The 24,519-nt window shown below is 35.3% G+C and overlaps 1 protein-coding gene across 4 annotated transcripts in view; it reads left to right on the plus strand.

Moving 5' to 3' along the window:
- The first annotated feature begins 1,867 nt into the window (after window positions 1-1,867).
- Window positions 1,868-24,519, plus strand: part of LOC123551923 (sex comb on midleg-like protein 2) — a 28,643-nt gene continuing 5,991 nt past the window's right edge. For 3 of the 4 annotated variants that reach the window (XM_053541478.1, XM_053541479.1, XM_045341227.2), the window contains exons 1-10: window positions 1,868-1,915; window positions 10,262-10,340; window positions 11,657-11,730; window positions 14,785-15,019; window positions 17,284-17,372; window positions 18,046-18,173; window positions 19,196-19,317; window positions 22,344-22,547; window positions 23,071-23,271; window positions 23,927-24,097. In XM_053541478.1, coding sequence (XP_053397453.1) covers window positions 10,295-10,340; window positions 11,657-11,730; window positions 14,785-15,019; window positions 17,284-17,372; window positions 18,046-18,173; window positions 19,196-19,317; window positions 22,344-22,547; window positions 23,071-23,271; window positions 23,927-24,097 — 1,270 coding nt within the window. In that variant the 5' untranslated portion in view covers window positions 1,868-1,915; window positions 10,262-10,294. Of the gene's footprint in view, window positions 1,916-10,261; window positions 10,341-11,656; window positions 11,731-12,489; window positions 12,503-14,784; window positions 15,020-17,283; window positions 17,373-18,045; window positions 18,174-19,195; window positions 19,318-22,343; window positions 22,548-23,070; window positions 23,272-23,926; window positions 24,098-24,519 lie in introns of those variants that run through there. The other variant, XM_053541480.1, reaches the window with a different exon arrangement.

The following is a 24,519-nucleotide window of genomic DNA, read 5'->3' on the forward strand; positions in this document are numbered from 1 at the left end:
GATACAGCAAATTTGATAAAAATACCTTTATTAATTACGCCACAGTAATAAACTGAATTTTAATGAAAAAGACGGCGAATTTCTGAAACATTGCAATTTTCCGTAAAATATACACTGCTTGCGCGGTAATGTTAAGAGTAATGTATTACACGTAATATTGTGAGGTTATGTTTCAATTCAAATAAAAATTGCATTTTTATCTTCTCCACAGTGGTCATCCAGTCACGGTGTTAAGTTGTTTGCATTCACAGCCAGACGTGAGAAACAGTATATTGGTGCATTCAAGTACTTCGGTAAATCTACCATTCCTTCTGAATTCGTCGAAATAGACAGAAATGCCGAGGAAATTATGAACAAATGTAGTTTAAGGTGTTCCCTCGTTGACAACAGGAAATGGAAACTGTATTTTCAATTCAGTATCAATAGCACTTACCGGCAACGAGAATTTGGAGAAGTACACGTCGCGCAACGATTACCACGAACTCATAACTCATTCTCCGGACTATATGATGAAAGTGAAAAAAATGACAATCTAATTTCTCCGACTCCGAAAAATGTGAAACCTTCAAATAAGTGGAACAATGCAGCAGCAGTTTTTTAATTGATTAGAAACAGAGAACACGTGCAAGGAGAAGTCCCACCAGGTGATAAATCAAACTGTTACATATTAGTTGACAACACGCGAAACATATCAAATATTGAAACAAACAAGAAATGTCAACTCTTTGATGGTATTGGTGTTTGGGACAGCTCGAAAAGTAACACTGTCAAATCTACTTTTGTACTGGAAGAGACTGGTAATTTAAGAAATGTGGAATACAAAAATGACAAATATAGCGTGAAACGAAGAGCCAGCGGTAAGGTATACTATGAAGCACTAGAACGACAACCTACAGATGACAGTGTATTCGTATTAAGCAGATATTACACACATCTTAAGCGCGAGCCTAAAAACGCGTTTCATACTTCGTGAAAAAATCTGACCTGTCTTTCGGAGGAGTCGCACTTTACGAATATCAGGTGAGTCAGCCTATTGGATCGCAGACACATGGAAACGAGTGCAGTGGAAAATTTACGCGTACAAATCCAAAGACCATGGATAAAATAAAACAAACCAATGACAATCGGAAACCAAAAGAAATTTTCGAGGGTTAGAAGAAAGATGACTCAATGAATTGTGCACGGGACTTTAAGGTGATAAGAAACGCGAAATACGTTAGCAAAGAGAAAAAAGACAAATAACAAACGAAAAAATCGCGAGAATATAGCAGACGAAATACTTGATGTGCTTGGTATGATAAATGAACACCCCTACGTTCAAACCATTATACAAAATAAAGATAAAGTGCCATCTGTGATATGCTACACAGACGAACAAATGAAAGACTTGAAACAGTTTTTATCAAACGGAAAGAAACAACCAATAGGAATACATAGAACATTTAACTTGGGGTACTTTTTTGTTACTGTGCTTGTTTATAAAAACCAACGAATCTTCAGAAAAGGCACTACAGAAAACCCTATATTTCTAGGACCAGTTCTCTTGCACAAAGATGCAACGTATCAAACGTACAAAAGTTTTATCTATATTAACACACTGATTTATCTAATAATTTGATAAACCAAGTCCATCTATTAAAGTATCCTTAACAAAAAATAACCATGGTAATTCAGTCTTATTTTTAACATATACTGAATATCTAGTATTAAATAAAATCAAAGAGCTATAAAAATAAATTTATACTTCTTTGATAAAATATATCAAATCTTATCGTCTTTACTGTTCAACAGTTTAATTCTACTGGTAGTTTATGTCTTTCCGTGTTATTGGTTTCTTTCCTTCCATTTAAAGTCTTTGAGTTTTTAAATTTGTTCGCGGAACGAAAACAAATGATAAATTTTTGATCCTAAATTTGTGAGTAATTTGTTAATCTTCCTGTTCTCAGTTAATGTCACGATTTCTTCCCTCTGTAGGTCCTTACTAGAAAGTATTATTTATCAACTGAATGACATTTCGTTTGTTAACATCTCTTGTTTGCTTAATATTAACTAGTATCTGGAACACAAAATTTGCTGAACTGAATGATCTCGCGACCATAACAGGTGCTCGACTATAGGGAAGTTTAATACAATTTGTTGCTGAGTATGTTTGTTATGATAGGAAAAATTGGAAATTAAATATTAATTCTAAAACTGATGATTTGTTAGAAAGTTTTTTTTTTGATAATTGAAGTTAATTTTTACCCAAAACTAAAAGCCAGGCACCCAGTTTTTTAAGGAAGTGTCTAGTCTAGCCGTCCAGTAACCGGATGCCTAGCCTGCGTTCTAGCTGTCAGCATACCAGAGGCCTAGCAAATCCTCAGGCTATTTTCTAGCTGTCCGGTAATTGATTTCTTAGTAAATGAATAAGTTATGATTTACTGGTACACTATTCATAACTTTATCATGACATCACAGAACATTAGGGGTTCTAGCTGACCAATCAGAGAGCTGCATTTTAGAGTACCTGCCAGTTTCCACTTGGGTATAACAAGGTATTTTTACAATGAACATAAAGTGACTTTAGAAATAAATATCACACAATTGAAGAAATCAAATCAAGATTTTTCACTGCACATGCTCCAAATGATGCTACAAACAACAACACATTGAAGTTTCATTGAAATATTATTTCGATTTGATACCTTTATTTTAGTTAAAACTTCGAGATTTTATACAGGGAGTCTATGATAAAGTCCGAGTAAAATGTAATCAATACCCAAGTGAAATAAGTATCATTCCACAATGTTTTGGACATGTTAAAGTTATGAATAATGATAAATCAAAACAGAAAATGAGGTTTTTTACCTGTAATTTTTTTATTTCTGCAAACTGTTATCAGTGGTTGGTATCAACATAAAGCTTACCATTTGCTGAAAACTTTACATAATTCAAATTTATATTTACCCTGATGAAGACTCGTGAAGAGTCGAAACGTCGGTCATTTTAATAAATCTGTAAATTTTAATCTGTGTTGGTTGTTAGTTCCACTGTCTTATCTTACTCTTAGAAATTTATATTTAGTAAGCAAACTCACACGAAGTGAGGCTCTGAAAGGGGTGTGTAAAATGGGGACTGTACGAACGTTGACTGATGATAAATTCGACCACTTTGTCATTTACAAAATTTTCCTCATAGTGTTATGTTGAAACTTTCCCAAAAATGCTGCAACAGTCATTCCGGATCAAATAATGAAAAGTGACCCAATGTCAGGGCTTCATGTGTTGATAGTGAGCATGCGTAAAAAAAACACCCTCTTCCCCAGTAATTTTGGATAAATATTTTTAAACAGATAAAATTAAGTCATTTATTTACACAGAATATTTACCAATTTTGTTTTTGTTTACACCAGTTGGTGTTGTAAGTGGCTGCTACTAGATGGTGTGTTCAATTATATAAATAATCAATTGCAATTGACTTTATCATCTGTCCGGGTTTATCATCAGTACCAGTAATATAATTTTACCTGTTATTTACTTAAGATATCAATATGTATCTTCAAACATAATTTTGTATCATATACATACAAAAGTATATTTTTAATTGTCTCGAATAAATTACTGCATTTTCAGCTGACAAAACGAAAGTTTGCCAAAATCAATAATGGCAAAACAAATAGAAGGAGATGTCTATGTCATTGTCAACTTGTTGTTAGAGAGCGTTTATAGTTACATATGTGCCACCAACTGGGGAGATACCACGCATAGGCATCCAGGCCACACCACAAGGAGGTGCTCTCATCATGACCCAACCTTTTTTTAAATAAATGAAATTACACTGTCAAAATACTTAAAATGATTCTTTTTTGTGAATATTATAACTGTTTTCGATTATAATCATTTTATTCCAAAGTTTGAAAATGAATTACTTGCTACAGGTAAAAATCTTGTATTTTACTATGGTTTCATGGTTAATTTCATGTTCTTATTAATCTGATTAGTTCTAACATTTGAAAATGATTTCGAAAAATAACAGGAATTTTTTTTACCAAGAAGGGAAGGGGCCAAGGCCTATTATTTGGGGGAAAAATAGCTTGGTATTTGGGCAAAGGGGAATAAAAAGCCTGATGTTAAGTCAATTTTTGGGGAAAAATGCATGCTTTAAAAGAAATTTTCTGAGTGTTGTTGTAATAGATCATTACTAGAAAACAATTTATCCTGTGTTCAAAGAGATGTAAAAATGTTATATTTTTCAATTTTTGTTATACTTTCAATTGCCCATCTAATGGATCAGCTACCTTCGCGACGAGAAGAGCATAAACTTAACAAGACTGCTAATCCATATCATACGATTGTCATAAGATAGTATCCTAATGTCTTTCAGATACCATACTGGTTTCCCAGTAGTTTCCGGACCGAAATCGTTATGTTTTGCCAGTAACTTTCAAACAAAAAATAGTAGAAACATAAAATTTCCACAGAAGAAAGCTAGGTTCTTCATAAACGCCATGCGGAATTCGTATTTTACTTGCGTTCATTAACACAAATGTAGGTGAGACCTCAAAAGGGACAATTAATTCCATTAATATCTCAGCTATTCCGAGTAGTTTTCCGGACCTTTCATTGTAACAGTTGTAACCTTTCTGTAAAAGCAAACATTTCCAATTTCGTTATGTATATTCAAAATTAAAACATAATTCTAAGGCGTGATGATGATTTGAAAAGTATATTTCAAGAATTTTACAAATACTATATTTGTAATATGCTTATTACAGTTACGTCTAACACATTTGAATGACGTTTGCAACGTCACGCTAAAAATGACGGAACGTATTGAGAGAACTGGTAATATTACAAATAAAGAAATTAAGAACTTTTAATATAATTTACAACTTTTAAATAAAAAGAACAAGAACGGTCTAAAAATTGGTAGTCTAACGTACGCCCTGACCACTCGGGTATGGACACTGCTGCTAAACATTTGATTGATCTACAGTATCGTAGGTAAATACCCGTCTATTTTGGTTCCCATTTTTAATCGATAATTTAATGCCACAGTATAGTGAATTGGTCAATTTTTCTGACTTTCTTTGTTTTATTTTATTACTCTCGGTATGTTTTTACTGTATCGCCTTCAAATGGGAGCAATTGACTGATTTTTACCTTCAAGGGGCCTCAATTTCTGCACATGCGCACTGTAACTGGAATTCCCCTGCAGTTGACAATCGCTTGTGTAAACAATTACATCGAAGTAAGTTAAAACAACCGGGATATTCAAATAATAAATAAGTTAGTAATGCTAGGTTTTCGCTGCTATGTAAAGGCAACAAAGGTCTAGATGATATGATATTGTTACCCAGATGCTTTACGACGGCATAAAGTCTATACAACACGAAATGTAAAAGGTCCGGAAAACTACGTGGGTCCGGAAACTGCTGGGAAACCAGTAGATTTATTCATTTATGTCTAGGACATGCACACATTAATAATAAAACTATAATAACATTGGAAAACAAGTTTTTGAATTATAATTTTGAATACGATGGTTATGGGCTGCTTGATAACGCTTTCTAACAACGAGATGACAAGGACATAATCATCTTCTATTCGTTTTGCCATTATTGATTTCGGCAAACTCGTTTTCTTGTCTGTAAATGCAGTAATATATTCAAGATGATTAAAAACATTTTCCGACCTACCTACACTAATTTTTTTAGCATGTTACTGGAGAAAAAGAATTTTTTTTTAGGCCTTACCGTTTGAGCTGTGATAGAAACTGCTTTAAATGTCATTTCTTTGTAGGCTGCAGGCAATGAGACACAAAATTGTACACATGTGTTGATCAAGATAATACAACCAACCAATCACATATTATACAACCCCATGCCTCGTTATATTCTTACCCAAAATGGTTTGCAGTTTCCAACTGACATTCGAGTTCGCAAGCAATAGCATTCATCCACTTCCCAGCTTGTGAATGGCTATTATTATTGCACAAATAATCCACACTATCCAAATGTCTGTTTAAGATAAGTTTCATCCTTTCAGTTAATTGGAGTTTCGCATATATTTTCTCAAATATTTCCTTGAAAATTGTCAGAACTTTTGACAGGAACTTGTTTGTACACAATAAAGAATAAGCCGAAAGTAACATTATAATCTACAAAAAAACATCGACATTGTGCGTCAGCTTGAAGTCTTACTTTGCTATTACATGAACATGTTAGATAATATTTTTGTCAAAAATTTGAAAACTATTGTAATGTATAATTTTTATGTAAAACAAAATGGTGTCATTCAAAAATCTAACGGAAGTTACTTCTCCGTATTGGCCTTCTCTTTTGAACCAATCAGAATGCTTGAATTCCGTATTTGCCCTGTTTTCCCGTATTGGCCCTTCTTTTTTCATATTGGCTCAGTTATGGTTTGTATTAGCTCTACTTGTGTCATGATGTGTGCAATTAATCTAATACAGTGTGTAATAATGTAAAGTTGAATAATAAATTATAATATTTATACAGTACAATGTTAAATAACCTTTTTATTAGCTAGTATTTAAAGAATAGTCTAGCTATTCTACTCACCCTGGCGTCGGTGTCACACCTTGGTTAAAGTTTTGCGTGCAAGTACATACAGCTATCATTTAAAGGCATATAGCTTTGAAACTTATTTTTTCTTTTTCTAGGTCAATTACAAACCTCACTGGGTCAAGTTCCATAACTCTGACATGTATTTTGAGCAAATTATGCCCCCTTTTGGACTTAGAAAATCGTGGTTAAAGTTTTACATGCAAGTTACTATCTCCAAAACTAATGCAGATATTGAATTGAAACTTCACATGTGTCTTTGGGGTTATAAAACTGGTTGATAGCACCAAGTCCCATAACTCTGACCTTCATTTTGGCAAAATTATGCCCCCTTTCATACATGTGATCTCCCGCATGGGAGGGTCAAAATCCCGATTTTTTCACCTTGCCTCCCGTCTCCCGACCAAAACCATAATTCTCCCGCTTTTCAAAAAAAAAAAAATCAATATTATGACTTGGTTGATAATTACCGAGGAGTGCCAAACATGTTTACACAGTAAATCAAAGTGTCACCGACTGTTGTGTATTATACATGTTTGACACGTAGCTGGAGGAAAGAGTTAGTTTTTCACAGGTGAATTTTGATAACATGATTAATTGTTTTGATAAGGGATTAGACAAGCAGGGCCTTTTCCACCTGTCTCATGGGGCCGAATATCGACCCATTCTCAATGCCAATTAGGCACCATTTTTTTCCAATGTGAAGCAAAAAAACTCCAAATCACAAGAAATAATTCCCAGCTGAAATGAATTTTTGATTATTCAAAGAAAATACAATCACATAAATAATTGTTGGAAAAACCAACCCAGTACTATTTTTAGAACATGAATGTTATTTCCCCTTATGCAGTTACGCCATTTTCTTCCAATGTTACCAAATTAATTTGCTAGAAAATCGGACTTATTTCATTGAAAATTGGATGAAAACACACACTCATTTATATGATAACTTCAATCTACATTATTTTGGTAAGGGTAAATACATGTTGATGCATTTCTGTTTTCTGTTTTTCATGTCAAAATCATCAGTATTTTTATACGAAAATGGGTGGGGTAAGGAATTTACATAATTTATGGGTTGTGTTCAGACCAATTTAGGGCTTCGTTTTTTTCTTCAGTCCTCGAGTAGAATAATGTTAATGCATGTTACCACCATTCCAGACCTAAATTGAGACTGTGTTTCAACCAATTTGATCTGTTTAACTTCTGTAAAACAGCTAGTCTAAATAATGAGACCTCGGGTAGACCGATTTTACATTTTGATATTTTACGTTGTCGGAGGCGGATATCGACAAGTCAAAAAAATATAACGATATTCAACTCTCGAGTACAATTATTTGCACTAGTAAAACAGCATGCTCGACCTTTCTCAGTGATTGACTCTGAATTAAAGCTTTGCCAGTAAAAGGGGCAGTTAAAGCTTTGCCAGTAAAAGGAGCATAATAGTCAATAGCTTTGAATGTAACAGATATATTGGACATTATATAAAACTTTAACCAAAAAATGTAAGTTAAAAAGTGGCATAACTCTGTCAAAATTCAAATCAATTAAGAGTTATGAGGATCAGTTGTTTCTTCTGGTGTAGACTTATGCATAATTTATGTCAATAAAAAACCTCCAGTTTTGAGACCCCAACTCCAGCTGAAAAATGGCAATTTTTTAAACCTCCAGTTTTGGGATTCTGAACTTATCACATGTATGCCCCCTTTGGACTTAGAAAATCATTGTTAAAGTTTTGCATGTAAGTACATACAGCTATAACTTAAAGGCATATAGATTTAAAACTTATTTTTTCTGTTTCTAGATTAATTACCAACCTCACTGGATCAAGTCCCATAAAGCTGACATGTATTTTGAGCAAATCCTGGTTAAAGTTTTGTGTGCAAGTACATACAGCTATTACTAAAAGGCATTATAGATTTGAAACTTATTTTTTCTTTTTCTAGATCAATAACCAACCTCACTGGGTCAAGTCCCATAACTCTGACTTGTATTTTGGGCAAATTATGCCCCCTTTTGAACTTAGAAAATCCTGGTTAAGGTTTTACATGCAAGTTACTATCTCCAAAACTAATGCAGATATTGAATTGAAACTTCACAAGTGTCTTCCGGGTTATAAAACTAGTTGATAGCATCAAGTCCCATAACTCTGACTTGCATTTTGGCCAAATTATACCCCCTTTGGACTAAGAAAATCATGGTTAAAGTTTTGCATGCAAGTACATACAGCTATAACTTAAAGGCATATAGATTTAAAACTTATTTTTTCTGTTTCTAGATCAATTACCAACCTCACTGGATCAAGTCCCTTAACGCTGACATGTATTTTGAGCAAATTATGCCCCCATTTGGACTTAGATCATTCTGGTTAAAGTTTGCGTGCAAGTTACTATCTGCAGAACAAATGCAGATATTAAGTTGAAACTTCACATGTGCCTTGCTAATACATGCAAACTAGTTGATTGCATGAAGTCCCATAACTCTGACATGCATTTTGGTCAAATTATGTCCCCTTTTGAACTAATAACTTCTAGTTAAAGTTTAGCAGTGCAGGTACTGGATTGAAACTCTTTAGATATTTTAATATTTTGGGTAATGTTTTCCTGCTTCTGAGACAGTATTTCGAATAGTCGAGTATTGGCTGTCTTATGGACAGCTCTTGTTCTATATCTATTTTATTTTAGTTAAAATAAAAAACGATTCACTTAATATTGTATTTCTGCCTTTTCTGTATTTTCCCAGCTTGACATGAGTGCAAATATATATTATACACAACAATGTTAGGCCCTTAATAACCGTTTTATTCTATATTTATTTTTATTCATTTAGAAATATATGTGATTCATTGAATGTTGTATTTCTGAGTCTCAGTATGAAATAAATCGCATAGTGCACCCTCCCTACAACAGCCAGCAGTATGAAATAAATCACATAGTGCACCCTCCCTACAACAGCCAGCAGTCGGACATGACCAAACCTGTTTACAAACAAACGACAAATAAATCCTGATTTCAAGACGTATATTCAAATTCTGTACATAGAGCGCCTACTTCATGCGATTTACATTCAATCATATCTATTCTTACTTCCATTTGCACAGCAGAACTATTTTCCTAATATCCTAAATACACATTTTATTCAAAGAACAAGACTTTTACACAGTTAATTTAAAAACTTTTTCAGGTGTTCAAATTAAATGCTGTCAAATCCATTACAATCTTAATGTAACTTCAGTCACGCTATCAAAACAACATTTAAATTTGACGCTGGCAACAACTACTTCTGATTTCTGTGTTAGTGGTGTTTGTCATTTTGGTATTACTATATTTAGTATCAAGTTTTGCATTCAGGAAGTAGGGAAAACCCATAGATTCTTTCCTAAAGTTTCCCTTCCTGCCCTTTAGTGAAATGTATGTTTTTTGAGATTATAAGCTGTATGGGCAGTTTTATTTTATCTTTAAAAGACCTTGCAAAAAGTGTAAAGGTTATATACCTCCTAAAATATTACAAAAAAGATACACTCTGATATGAAGATAAAATTATGGAAATAAAATCTTAAAAAGATAGGCCACCTAGATTTAAACCATATTTTAACAATGGCGTAAGGTGCAGCACCACAAGCACATGTGTGATATAGTTATCTGACAAACTTCCATTCTTTTTGTTATGTAAATGCTGTTGTTATTTTTCTTTCAGATTTGATTCTTGAAGATTATGTGAAGGGAAAAAATGTCAGCATCACCTAACACACCGAAGGGCTTCTCTGAAGTTCAGAGTAAGTTTTGGATAACTTATAAACTGAGGAACTGCTTTCTCCATTCATTTGTAACCTTTGCATGTAAAGTTCAGTGTTTTGGGAATGGGACTGGGGCCTTTTCATTTGTGGAAAATATATCGGCATTATGAAGGCAGTGGTAATTTTGATAAAACTTTGAATAAATTTTGATTAAAATATTGCTTTTAAGAAGAAATTGGTTCAGTAATGATGTTTCTTTTTGTGTTTCAAGTGTTACATTTTCATAGTCCTGGCTGAATGGTGTAAAAAAAAGAAAGAGAGACGAAAAATGTGAATTTTACCTTTGAAATTGAGAAAAAACAGTTTTTGCCATCTCAGTTGGAATCAATCTTTGGCTGCATAATTATGTGCTTTAAGTTAAAACCAAGTCGAGGGTTTTCATCTAACAGTTGGGAAGTAGCATTGCCATTAAAACTAGGAAGGTTATTCATGATAATTGCCCCAAAAAGCATTTGAGTGAAGTTGAGCTTTTTTCCTTTTATAACAGCAACTGAGTGTAACCTACTTTTTACAAAGTTATTCCCCTTTTGAATTCTCAGTGGGGGTATCAGTTGGCAAAGTCTTTGCTGTCCTTTTATAGCTGGGAAACCATTGAAGCTTTTTTTATGCAACGTTTCTAATTTTATTTGATTTTTCAATTTTTTTATATTTAAGCAATTGACGTTATATCAACTGAAGTGAATTCAGTGTAATATTTTATGATACTTGTCAATAAAAGGAACTGAAAGACACAGTAACCATAACTATCTTAAATAATGACAAAGTTATCTTCTTTTTCATGTTTTTTTTTGCTGTCACTAATAGGAATTTAATATGTCTTCACACGATGAGAATTTCGTTCTCTAAAATCTTCAGAGATTTATATCTTTTACATCATCATACACAGTGTTATATGCAACATTAAGAGGTCAAAACATTCTAATATTTTGTAAATACTGCTATTTTTCAACAGTATTTCAGTTATCGTAACAGTGGGCAGTTATCATAACCAGTGTCCCATGGTTCTGTACTAGTATTGATCTGTTTTTCTCGAGAAATGGACAGTTTTTCTCCATGAATCAGAAGTGTTTGATAAAGATTTTAGGGAGTTGTAAATACTAGTATCTTCTGTAAAACTGCTACTGAGAAATGTTGCTGCACATGGGTATTCAACCTGTAACATCTTCTGAGCTTACCAGATATGTTAGACATGCTACATTAGAATGTGTAAATGTTTTGTTGTTGTAACACTAAGTCTTCGAGATTTTATCAAAATGTTTGCAGAATTCAAACATAAAGTTGTTGTTGTGTTGTAGATGTTACTTTCAACTGGGATGATTACTTGAAGGAGGTGGGAGGAGAAGCAGCTCCAGAACACTACTTCAAACAGGTAAATATAACCTCCTAGAACACTGCTTCAAACAGGTATATATTATAACTTCTCCTAGAACACTGCTTCAAACAGGTATATATAACTTCTCCTAGAATACTACTTCAAACAGGTGTATATAACTTCTCCTAGAATACTACCTCAAACAGGTGTATATAACTTCTCCTAGAATACTACTTTAAACAGCTGTATATAACTTCTCCTGGAATACTACTTCAAACAGGTGTATTTAACTTCTCCTAGAATACTACTTCAAACAGGTGTATATAACTTCTCCTAGAATACTACTTCAAACAGGTGTATATAACTTCTCCAAGAATACTACTTTAAACAGGTGTATATAACTTCTCCTAGAATACTACTTCAAACAGGTGTTTATAACTTCTCCTAGAATACTACTTCAAACAGGTGTATATATCTTCTCCTAGAATACTACTTCAAACAGGTGTATATAACCTCCTAGAACACTGCTTCAAACAGGTATATATAACTTCTCCTAGAACACTGCTTCAAACAGGTATATATAACTTCTCCTAGAACACTGCTTCAAACAGGTATATATAACTTCTAGAACACCTTTAAACAGGTATATATAACCTCCTAGAACACTACTTCAAACAGGTATATATAACTTCTCCTAGAATACTGCTTTAAACAGGTACATGTATATATAACTTCTCCTAGAACACTGCTTTGAACAGGTATATATAACTTCTCCTAGAACACTGCTTCAAACAGGTATATATAACTTCTAGAACACTACTTCAAACAGGTATATATAACTTCTTCTAGAACACTGCTTCAAACAGGTATATATAACTTCTCCTAGAATACTACTTTAAACAGGTATCTATAACTTCTCCTAGAATACTACTTCAAACAGGTATATATAACTTCTTCTAGAACACTTCTTCAAACAGGTATATATAACTTCTCCTAGAACACTTCTTCAAACAGGTATATATAACTTCTCCTAGAATACTACTTTAAACAGGTATACAGTCGAATTTCGTTAACTTGAACTCAACAGGACCAGCAAAATTTGTTCTAGTGATTGGTCTACTGAGGCAATCGTGATAAAGTGACTTGCCCCATTGGGCATTACACACCACAATAGGAGTAGCCAGGATTCAAACTAGGGGCCTTCACCTCCGTAGGAAAGCGTCTTAGCCCTCTCGACCACTGCATCAAGGGTAGATCTGATGACAGCCCAAATTCATCTTTCTATATAATCGGTTTCCAATATCGCAATTTTTATTTCCGCCAATATTTTTAGCTCACCTGAGCACTTTGTGCTCAAGGTGAGCTTTTGAGATCGCCCTGTGTCCGTCGTCCGTCCGTCGTCAACAATTTGACTGTTAACACTCTAGAGGTCACAATTTTGGTCCAATCTTAATGAAACTTGGTCAGAATGTTACCCTCAATAAAATCTTGGACGAGTTCGATACTGGGACATCCGGGATCAAAAACTAGGTCACCAGGTCAAATCAAAGGAAAAGCTAGTTAACACTCTAGAGGTCACAATTTTGGCCCAATCTTAATGAAACTTGGTCAGAATGTTACCCTTAATAAAATCTTGGACGAGTTCGATATTGGGTCATCTGGGATCAAAACCTAGGTCACCGGGTCAAATCAAAGGAAAAGCTTGTTAATGCTGTAGAGGCCACATTTATGACTATATCTTCATGAAATTTGGTCAGAATGTTAATCTTGATGATCTCAAGGTTAACTTTGAATCTGGGTCATGTAGGGTCAAAAACTAGGTCACCAGGTCAAAGCAAAGGAAAAGCTTGTTGACACTCTAGAGGCCACATTTATGACCATATCTTAATGAAACTTAGAATGTTAATCTTGATGATATATAAGTCAAGTTCAAATCTGGGTCAGATGGGGTCAAAAACTAGGTCACTAGGTCAAATCAAAGGAAAAGCTTGCTAACACTCCAGAGGGCACATTTATGACTGTATCTTCATGACACTTAGTCAGAATTTTAATCTTGATGATCTTTAGATCAAGTTCGAATCTGGGTCTTATGGGGTCAAAAACTAGGTCACCGGGTCAAATCAAAGGAAAAGCTAGTTAACACTAGAGGTCACAATTTTGGCCCAATCTTAATGAAACTTGGTCAGAATGTTAACCTTAATAAACTCTTGAATGAATTCGATATTGGGTCATCTGGGATCAAAAACTAGGTCATTAGGTCAAATCAAAGGAAAAGCTTGTTAACAATCCAGAGGCCACATTTATGACTGTATCTTCATGACACTTAGTCAGAATGTTAATCTTGATGATCTTTAGATCAAGTTCGAATCTGGGTCTTATGGGGTCAAAAACTAGGTCACCAGGTCAAATCAAAGAAAAAGCTAGTTAATACTCTAGAGGCCACATTTATGACCATATCTTAATGAAATTTGGTCAGAATGATAATCTTGATGATTCGTAGGTCAGGTGAGCGATACAGGGCCTTCATGGCCCTCTTGTTTTATTTGAACCAATCAGATGACTCGTTTCAACAAGCGTTTGGACTCAGATTTTGCTAAAATAATTTTTCTTTAGAAAAAAAACTTTCATTATAATTTTATTATGAACATAAGAACATGAGATTTTGTTTCTAAACTATCTTTAAAAAATGTGAAATCAAGAAAAACTCACGCCCGAGTCGGGAATCGAACCCGGGCCGCTGCGGCAATAAATATTTTTTTCCCAGCACACAGGCATCGAACAAAATTCATTGTGCAAGAGTTTTTCTGGGACATGATGATGAGAGTTCGAGAGAAGGGTGGTGTACCAATTATCAGAGTTCGAGTTAACAAAGTTTGACTGTATATAACTTCTATTAGAACACTACTTCAAACAAGTTTATCATTGCCCCCCCCCCCCAAAAAAAAATGTGTATATCCGAAATGAAGATTTTGCATAGGTATAAAAATAGCAAAACAAGTTTTTTTACCTACGAAATATTCTGTCTGTTGGGCCACTAGGTTCAGGTTAATTGAAAAGCATTCAATAGATTTGAACATATTTATGCTCAAAGTATTTCATTCTAAATTTCAGGCTGCAGAGCCTCCAAAAAATGAATTTGAGCCTGGAATGAAGATCGAGGCAGCTGACCCGAGAAATCTGACCTCAACATGTGTTGCAACGGTGATAGCAGCTGTGGGGTCAAGGTTACGTCTCAGACTTGATGGTAGTGATAACAAGAACGATTTTTGGCGTCTTGTTGACAGCTCGGACCTACATCCTATTGGTCACAGTGAAAAACATGGAGGGCTCCTGCAACCTCCTTTAGGTAAAGTGGTTTGTAATTCTTGTCAGGGTTCTCGCCAGGCTATTATCGCCTGTCGCGTGCGACATGCCTTCAGACTTTGAGTTGTATATTCGACATCCCTTATTTCCCCCGTCATCCCTTAATTGCTGAAGCGACATGTCATAAAATCATCCCAATAAACACCCCGATTAATCCGATAGTGTATTCGAAAAGCTTCCACGTGCTACCCGATAGTTTAGGTAAAGCGATGCGAGTTATGATAACCGATAAACCAATGACAGCTTCCTATATGTGGAACGTGTGACGTAAATTTCATCGTAGCTCCGCCTTTAAATCCTTTGACAGGCGGCATCTTGTGATGTGTACATGAAAGTGACTGTTTTCGCAAGTTTTAAGATTATACATGTCATTAGATATAATGACAGATGATTCAACAATTATCGTCCGAATGTTTTTCGCAATCAAGGAAAGACAATGTAAGGAATTAAGTCAAAAATTGTGCAACACGATAAAATGCTTTTGAACAATTATCGCCGTAATATTAATGTTTTTCACATGTATGAAATGTGTTTTCTCGGGCGGAATATCGAAAAGACAATGCAAGAATTAATGTTTTCTGTCGTCACTTTCAAAATAGAACTTGTAGAGAAAAGTTTGAAATACCCTTCGTGCATTATTTCAACACGAACGGACACTTTGTTAGAACCACCGATCTTCCGTAAGCCAGCTGGATGGCTACCTCACATGAAGAATTCAACACCCCGAGTGAGGCTCGAACCCACATCGATGAGGGGCAAGTGATTTGAAGCCAGCGACCTTAACCACTCGGCCACGGAGGCCCCGGTCACAATTTCAGAATCCCTCCCAGCCACGCCAAATGGCCATTGGTCCAAAATGGAAACCAGCGTTTCCCTGGATGACAGTCTCAGATTGTGTTGTTTTACATGTATGTACAACAAACAGTTGACATTTTCAAAAACTTAAAATAGATAAGTTTTCAGCAAATAACTCCGCAGAAATTATAGAAGACATAACTTTAAAATACAAATAGATCTATGTGCAGTGCTAAAATTGTGTTGTTTTATGTACAATAAAATAGTAAATGAACATTTTTAGCAACTTAAAATTGATGAACTTTTAATTGTCATTCAGCAAATAACTCCATAGGATTTTTATCACCTAATATCTTTTCTTGTTGTACATGTAAATGATGCTTATTAATCACTGAAAATACCACTATGTTTTTCACTCTGAAATGCACCAGAATGCACCAAAAAGAGTTGTAGTAACACAAAATTTTCTGGGGTGACCCCCCATACCCCCCCTTCAGGAGGGGACACCCCTCCCGCACCCACCCCTTTGCTCGTCATAAAATATCCTTCTGCAACATGCCTTCAGAAAATCCTGGCTAGAACCCTGCTTGTTATTTATTAGTTTTCAGTGTTAAGTTATTTTGAGTCATTAGTCAGTCATCCAGACTGAATCAAGCAAAATTTTAGAGGGTTCTTGTTTCAAGCAAACCAAGTAACAACAATTGTTAGAAGAATATAAGATTCTTTCACTGGTTGTTGGTGCAGATGGGAATATACGGCTCGAGGGTAAATGTTCAGCGATAATGACGATTGTGTAAAGAGTTACCAGAGAGCCGGATATTCCCATCCACACCTAGAGTGAGTGACAGACGCTTTTTCTTGCATGATGTGTTCAGTAAAAAATAGGAAAAATAAAATCAGAAACAGATGACTTTCTTTATAGCACTTTTTTCTTACAGTAGCATATTTAAACACAAAGCAGAGGAAATCAATGTCCGTAAACAAGAAATACAAAATACATCATAACGTTTCAAAGACAAATAACAGTGTTTAGTTCTGTTTTTTTTTATCATTTGCAGCATAACTTCATGTATTTTTCATAAAATAATGTTTTTTTAATCGAGAAATATACTACAAGGAACAAAGAGGAGTTTTTTTCTCTTGTTTTGAGTAATAAAGTATAAATTACTGCATAAATCTTCTACACAGATGTAGTTCTTTACACATTGTTTAATGCACAAGAGTTATCTAACACCCTATGGTGTAAGATGGAATTTTGAGGCGCCAGTGAAATCACTGGAAATGCCAGTCTGATATGCAAGAAATGTATGGTATAAATGTGAACAGGCAGTTTAGCAGAAATATTTAACAAAAACAAATAAAAGCAGTAAATTCTATTCTTGCAGTGTGTTGAATTTGCCTCATCAAAATTCTTTTGATGCAGTGGTATGAGATATTATTTTGAAATTTCAGGTTTTAGAATGAACCCATCCTCCTGGCCATCATTTATGCAGAAAACATTAAATGGTGCTGTATGTGCTCCAGACAGTTGCTTTAGATCTGTAAGTACTGATGCACTGTTATTGCTTTGTTGTGATTGGCTTACTTTGTAATTATTGACTTGCTTTGTAAAGAGCTGGTTTGCTTTATAAGGAGCTGCATTTCTTTGAAAAAAGCTGGCTTGCAGGAGTAGTGTTGCTGTGTAAGGAATTTGCTTGTTTTGTAGCTTCCTACTCATTTAATGGACTGATATCTGGCAGACGTACTGAGATGGTGTACTGACCATAGGATTAAACTGTCTCTCAGATCAGGTTATGGGAAATTCATTTTGAGTGAAATAATTAAACATAAAAGATCCTGAATGAATATCATAACACTATGTATGTACAAAGATTGACAAAAATCACAATGAAGGAAGCCAGCTTACTCTAGGATTTATAGTTTTGCCTGCCCCTTTCAGGATTCCAAAGTTGTTAAACTGATTTCTTATCCATTTATCTCAACTGGTCAATTTCAAGATTGAGCTAAGGATCAACCAATCAGATGACCTAAACCATGTTGACCTTTCTTGGTTCACATCAGTTCCTTCTGATGTATACACATTGACATGCATATAACATTTTCAGGAGTCCATTTGTGTTCATAATTTTTATGTGTTAGAAATTTCTTACAGAATTTAATGTGTACTGTCTCTTGAAGATGATATGATAAAAGTTGTATGTCTATACTTTCCAGGAGCCTCCCCCTCCCCGAAGAAATGAGTTTAAAGTTGGTATGAAGCTGGAAGCTGTTGACAGGAAGAATCCTATGTTGATTTGTCCGGCTACTGTAGGAGCTATAAATGGAGACCAGATACATGTCAGGTAAACTTAGGTTGTAGCGACATAAGATAATGTAAGATAGGACTGAGGATACAGTTTGTCAAACTGGAGTTGTCAGAATGGCTGATTGTATGGTTAACAGTTTACAAGGACTATGCCAAGATTCAGTACATTCAGGCAGTGTCAAGATTCATTACATTCAGGCAGTGCCAAGATTCAGTCATTCAGGCAGTGCCAAGATTCAGTACATTCAGGCAGTGTCAAGATTCAGTACATTCAGGCAGTGTCAAGATTCATTACATTCAGGCAGTGCCAAGATTCAGTCGTTCAGGCAGTGCCAAGATTCAGTACATTCAGGCAGTGTCAAGATTCAGTACATTCAGGCAGTGCCAAGATTCAGTCGTTCAGGCAGTGCCAAGATTCAGTACATTCAGGCAGTGTCAAGATTCAGTACATTCAGGCAGTGCCAAGATCCAGGCAGTGCCAAGATACAGTACATTCAGGCAGTGCCAAGATTCAGTACATTCAGGCATTGTCAAGATCAGTACATTCAGACAGTGTCAAAATTCAATACATTTAGGCTCTGTCAAATTCAGTACTTCCAGGCAGTGTCAAGATTCATTTTATTCAGACTGTATCGAATTCAGAACTTTCGGCAGTGCCAAGATTCAGCACTCAGGCATTTCCAATATTCAGTTCTTCCGGGCAGTACCAAGGTTCATGTTAGGATAGTTATTGATGTAACACACATTTAAGGTTCTATAAATGTTGAATGTCATTTAGTAAAGTGTTCACTTTCCATAAGATGTTGAAACTACCTGTCTATCTTGCTTAACAGTTTTAATTGTTGAGCCATGTCAGTCAGTCACTAATAAAGCCTTACATAGGTTTTAGAGCTTCGATAATACTACATAGGTGCTAGCTTGTGCCTGAAATGGTACAGATAGAAACACTAAGTTTATCTTATGAAGTTGTGGATTTACCATTTGACTTTAATTATGCCCGATTAGTTACTGAAAATTTGAAAATAAAACTGTATTAATGTATGAGTCTTATGTTGACAGATTTGATGGTTGGAAAGGTGCATTTGATTATTGGTGTAGATATGATGATAGAGATATATTTGCTGTTGGCTGGTGTGCTAAAACAGGACATCCATTACAGCCTCCCGGACAGAAAGAAAAAGGTGGGTGAATGTCACAGTCTCTGTTTTCAAGCAGTTTTCATGGATTTCTGTGGAGCCTTCTTGGCTGAGTGGTTAAGGTCTCAGACTTCAGATAGCTTGTTCTTCCCCACTGTTGGTTTAAAACCTCCATTTGGGCATAGAATTCTTTTATATGCAGAAGCCATCTAGCTGGCTTGTGGAAGGTCGGTGGTTATACCCAATAGCTAGCCAGTGCCTTAATTGTGCTTGGAAAGGCATTTGGTATTTTCCTACACCATGAAAAGCTGGAATATCACCATTTGACCTTTAATTGTGTAGATGTGAAGTTAAACTCAACAAAATAGATTATTTTCTGTCTTCCAGCTTTGGCAATTGAACACTTAGAGTTAAAGATAAACTTTCACACTTGCAAAATTTTGCATCATTTATGACACTATTTTTAGCCCACCATGGTGGGCTATTCAAATCACTCTGTGTCCGTGGTCCGTCCGTCCGTCCGTTAACAAATTCTCATTATCGCATCTCCTCAGAAACTACTGGGGGGGATTTTGACCAAACTGTCAGAATGATGTATTGGTACCCTAGTTGTGTCCCTCTGAAAATCAGACTGGTTCAACAATTTTTCAGTGCGTTATGGCCCTTTTGTTTATTTCTATAATTTACATAGATTTATATAGGGAAAAACTTTGAAAATCTTCTTGTCCAAAACCACAGAGCCTAGGGCTTTGATATTTGGTATGAAGCATCATCTAGTGGTCCTCTACCAAGATTCAAATTATTTCCCTGGGGTCAAATATGGCTCCGCCCCGGGGGTCACATGGTTTATATAGACTTATATAGGGAAGAACTTTGAAAAACCTCTTGTCCAAAACCACAGGGCCTAGGGCTTTGATATTTTGTATGTGGTCTTCTACTACGATTGTTCAAATTATCCCACTAGGCTCAAATATGGCCTTGCCCTGGGGGTCATATGGTTTACATAGACTTATATAGGGAAAAACTTTGAAACTCTTCTTGTCCAAACCACAAAGCCTAGGGCTTTGATATTTGTAATGTAGCATCATCTAGTGGTTCTCTACCAAGTTTGGTTAAATTATACCCCTAGGGTCAAATATGGCCCTGCCCTGGGGTCACATGGTTCATATGGACTTATATAGGGAAAAGCTTTTAAAATCTTCTTGTCAATAACCTACAACATTCAGATTTGGACCACATGTATAGTTTTGAGTGGCAAGATGAACCTTGGCATGACTTGACCTTGATATTGACCTAGTGACCTACTTTCACATTTCTGTAGCTACAGCCTTCAGATTTGGACCACATGCATAGTTTTGTGCACCGGAAAAAAATTTGACCTTGACATTGACCTAGTGACCTACTTTCACAATTTTGAAGGTATAGGCTTCAAATTTGGACCGCATGCATAGTTTCAAGTTCCGAAATGAAATTTGACCTTGCTTTTGACCTAGCAACCTACTTTCACATTTCTCAAGCTACAGCCTTCAAATTTGGACCACGTGCATAGTTTTGTGTACCGAAAAAAACTTTGACCTTCACATTGACCTAGTGACCTACTTTCACATTTTTGAAGGTACAGGCTTCAAATTTGGACCACGTGCATAGTATTGTGTTTCGAAATGAAATTTGACCTTGATTATGACCTAGTGACCTACTTTCACATTTCTCAAGCTACAGCCTTCAAATTTGGACCACATGCATAGTTTTGTGCACCGGAAAAAACTTTGACCTTGACATTGACCTAGTGACCTACTTTCAAATTTTTGAAGGTACAGGCTTCAAATTTGGACCATATGCATAGTTTCGTGTTCCTAAATGAAATTTGACCTTGATTTTGACCTAGTGACCTACTTTCACATTTCTCAAGCTACAGCCTTCAAATTTGAAGCACCTGCATAGTTTTGTGTACCGAAAAAAACTTTGACCTTGACATTGACCTAGTGACCTACTTTCACGTTTTTGAAGGTACAGGCTTCAGATTTGGACCACATGCATAGTTTTTGTGTTTCAAAATGAAATTTGACCTTGATATTGACATAGTGACCTACTTTAACATTTCTCAAGCTACAGCCTTCAAATTTGGACCACATGCATAGTTTTGTGTACCGAAATGAACTGATCTTGAGAATGACCTAGTGACCTACTTTCACATTTGTGAAGCTACAGGCTTCAAATTTGGATCACATGCATATTTTTGTGTTCTGCATTGAAATTTGACATTGATTTTTACCTAGTACCTACTTTCACATTTCTCAAGCTGCAGCCTTCAGATTTGAAGCACATGCATAGTTTTGTATACTGAAATGAACTTTGACCTTGAAATTGATCTTGTGACCTACTTTCACATTTCTCAAGCTACAGCTTTCAAATTTGGACCGCATGCATGGACCACATGCACAGTGTTGAGTACCGAAATGAAATTTGACCTTGATTTTGATCTTGAGCTAGTCTTGAAATTGGAACATTAAAAAATGGCTCAATGGTGGGCGCCAAGATCACTCTGTGATCTCTTGTTGTTGCCATAGAATTATTGTTCTGTAACTAAATACATTGCAGTTATTGTACACAAAAAAGCTTTATTTTAGTGTCTAATTTCTCTAAAGACTGCTCTTTTTTTTTTCAAGGTAACCATAAGAGCAAAACTTAGTTTCCTGTTAGCATGGCAACATTACCAGTTATTTTCAAAGATAAATTTCCTGGTTAAGAGGCAGTGCAGATTAAGTCAATCAAAACTTTTACCCCATTTTCTACCTAGTTTAAATTGTATGAGAGCTAGAAGGTGTGTAAAAATTGGAGAAAATTCAATATGCATACCTTTCCACATTTACTCAGTGCTACAATAACTGTTTGTATTGAATTGATTTTCTTTGTTGCATCTATCCATGATATGAAGTCCAAACTAAATGATGAAATTGCTATTTATTTAAAATTCATAATTTGTATGCCTATAAAATGCCAATTTTTGCCAAATTTACCAAATTTCATGCCAATAAATCAAGTAGATTTCTCAGTAAACTTAATTTTTACAGCTTTGCCACAGAAGCCTGTGAGAGGTCGCATCTCAGATTCCACGTCAAGCATATCACCAGTCAGCAAGAATTCCAGTCATCGAAAAAGTCCCTCCCCTAGACCCACTAGTCCATCAGATTCTGAGGGTCAGCCTGTTTCGCCACGGGAAACACACAAGTCAGTCGTCACTGTAACAGAACCAGACACAAGCTCGCCTCCCCTTGGTAATTTATCTTTTGAATGAAATTTTCATAGTTTCGAAAATCAAATGAATGACTAATTGCTGCAGATTCTTCAAGTTAATGTCAGTGGAAGTGACTGGTTAGTACCATAAGGTTAAGCTGAATTAGAATTAAAAGCCTTGATTCTGTTACACCAAAATTGCTGTTTCACATAGATTTATGTGACTGAAACTTTATACACGTATGTAGATTTTGGACAATTTATTACCCTGTGCTTAGGTCAGTAAAGAGAGGGCAGATATCAGACTGTAGGGTCTTGAGTTCAGTCCCTGGGAGAGGTATATATTCTCTATGATGATTTGATAGAAGACCTTGTGTGTGAAATGGTTCATCCTTGACCACTAATTAAAGTGAAGAAGTCAGCAGTAACCTGTTTTCCACAGGTAAGCACTGGTACAGAATCAAGAAACGCCAGTAAGATTAACTGCCTGCCATTAAATAACTGAAATATTGTTGAAAAATTGCACTTAACCCAAAATAAATAGAAGCTTAACTACATTTTCAGTTTGTGTGTATGTTAACCATGGTTGTTACTGTGGGCCTTACCTCAATCAGCAGAAAGTGATGCGTCTACCGTCCCAATATGGTCCTGCCGTTATAACTCGGGTGCTATATGATATTCTCAAAGGTTGTCTCGAGTCAGCAATCACAGAGAAAGATGTGTTCACTCTCATACCAGAAGGTCATGGACGAGTCGTCATATCCGGTAATGTTTATTATTTTGACACTGTAAGGTTGTTTTTAAGGGGGTGGGGGGGATAATTTTCTTAGATTTCATCGGGTAAATCCAGGAAATGAAACTTTTAATAATACAAAAAATTGCAATTTCTTTTAAGTTTCGAAATTCATGAATTCGTGTCCCTGCGAAACAGCCAATCCATGATTGATGTCCAGGAAAAATAGCCATTCCATGAATTCATAAATTATCCCTATGATAAAGTCAGTTCATGAATTCATTTTACCATGAAATAGTCAATCCCTGAATTCACATCCCCATTAAACAACCAGTCCATGAAGTCATTTACTCATTAAGTAGGCAAACCATGAATTCATGTTGCTGTGAAATAAATTATTTAAGTAATCACCAGTTTCTGTCATCAGATTAAGGAAAATGATTTGCCATTTAGACAAGATTATTGCAAATGATGATAATGGCAACAAAGAGTGTGAGTCCTGTATTGACATCGTCCCCATTCACAAAGCAATAATTATACCATGCTGTTGATACTGTACAATTACTTGATAAATTTTTCTTTGTAAAGAAATTTCACTATGTAAAGAAATTTGATAACTTTTAGCATGTAAAGACAGAAATTCCTGTCATTGTTACCTAAGCTTTTAATATTCTTGTACATTTTCAGCCACCCACGGTCACAAGTCACTGACTAAGCGTGTGATAGCTGTTGAAAATGATACACAATTATGGGACCTTCTGGATAAACTCACTGATGACATGGGATGTTGTGAGGACCTTTTTGCTGCGTCACCACTCAACAATGTTTGCCAGAAATGTACACGAGCGAACAGATCTGGTAATGCCTGTTTTTGTTGCTATCCAGACCTGTCCACTCATGACCTCCTTACCTGTATTTTTTAGACAAAGGTGTTTAGAGTGATATAATTTTGTTCCAAATGTTGTAGTTTCATAACATTTTAGTAGATTTGATGATAACATGATTACAAAACAGTTTAATTAAGTATTCCATTATTGACTGGAGATGTCTGATCAACTTGCTATAAAGTATTGGGGTAACTGTTCAGTACAATACTCCTTTTAATTTTTACTGGAGTTATGACCTTTATTGAACATACAAATATTTTAACCACATCAGAAAATTTTGTGTTCAACTCTACAGTTTTCATCCAATTGAAAGGAAACTTGGTATACGTCATCAGCATTAAGTGCACATGCATATGTTTTCAGGCATTTAATGTTCAATAATTTTTTCCTGGA

This window comes from Mercenaria mercenaria, chromosome 4 (genome assembly GCF_021730395.1).
Source record: "Mercenaria mercenaria strain notata chromosome 4, MADL_Memer_1, whole genome shotgun sequence".
NCBI lineage: Eukaryota > Metazoa > Mollusca > Bivalvia > Venerida > Veneridae > Mercenaria > Mercenaria mercenaria.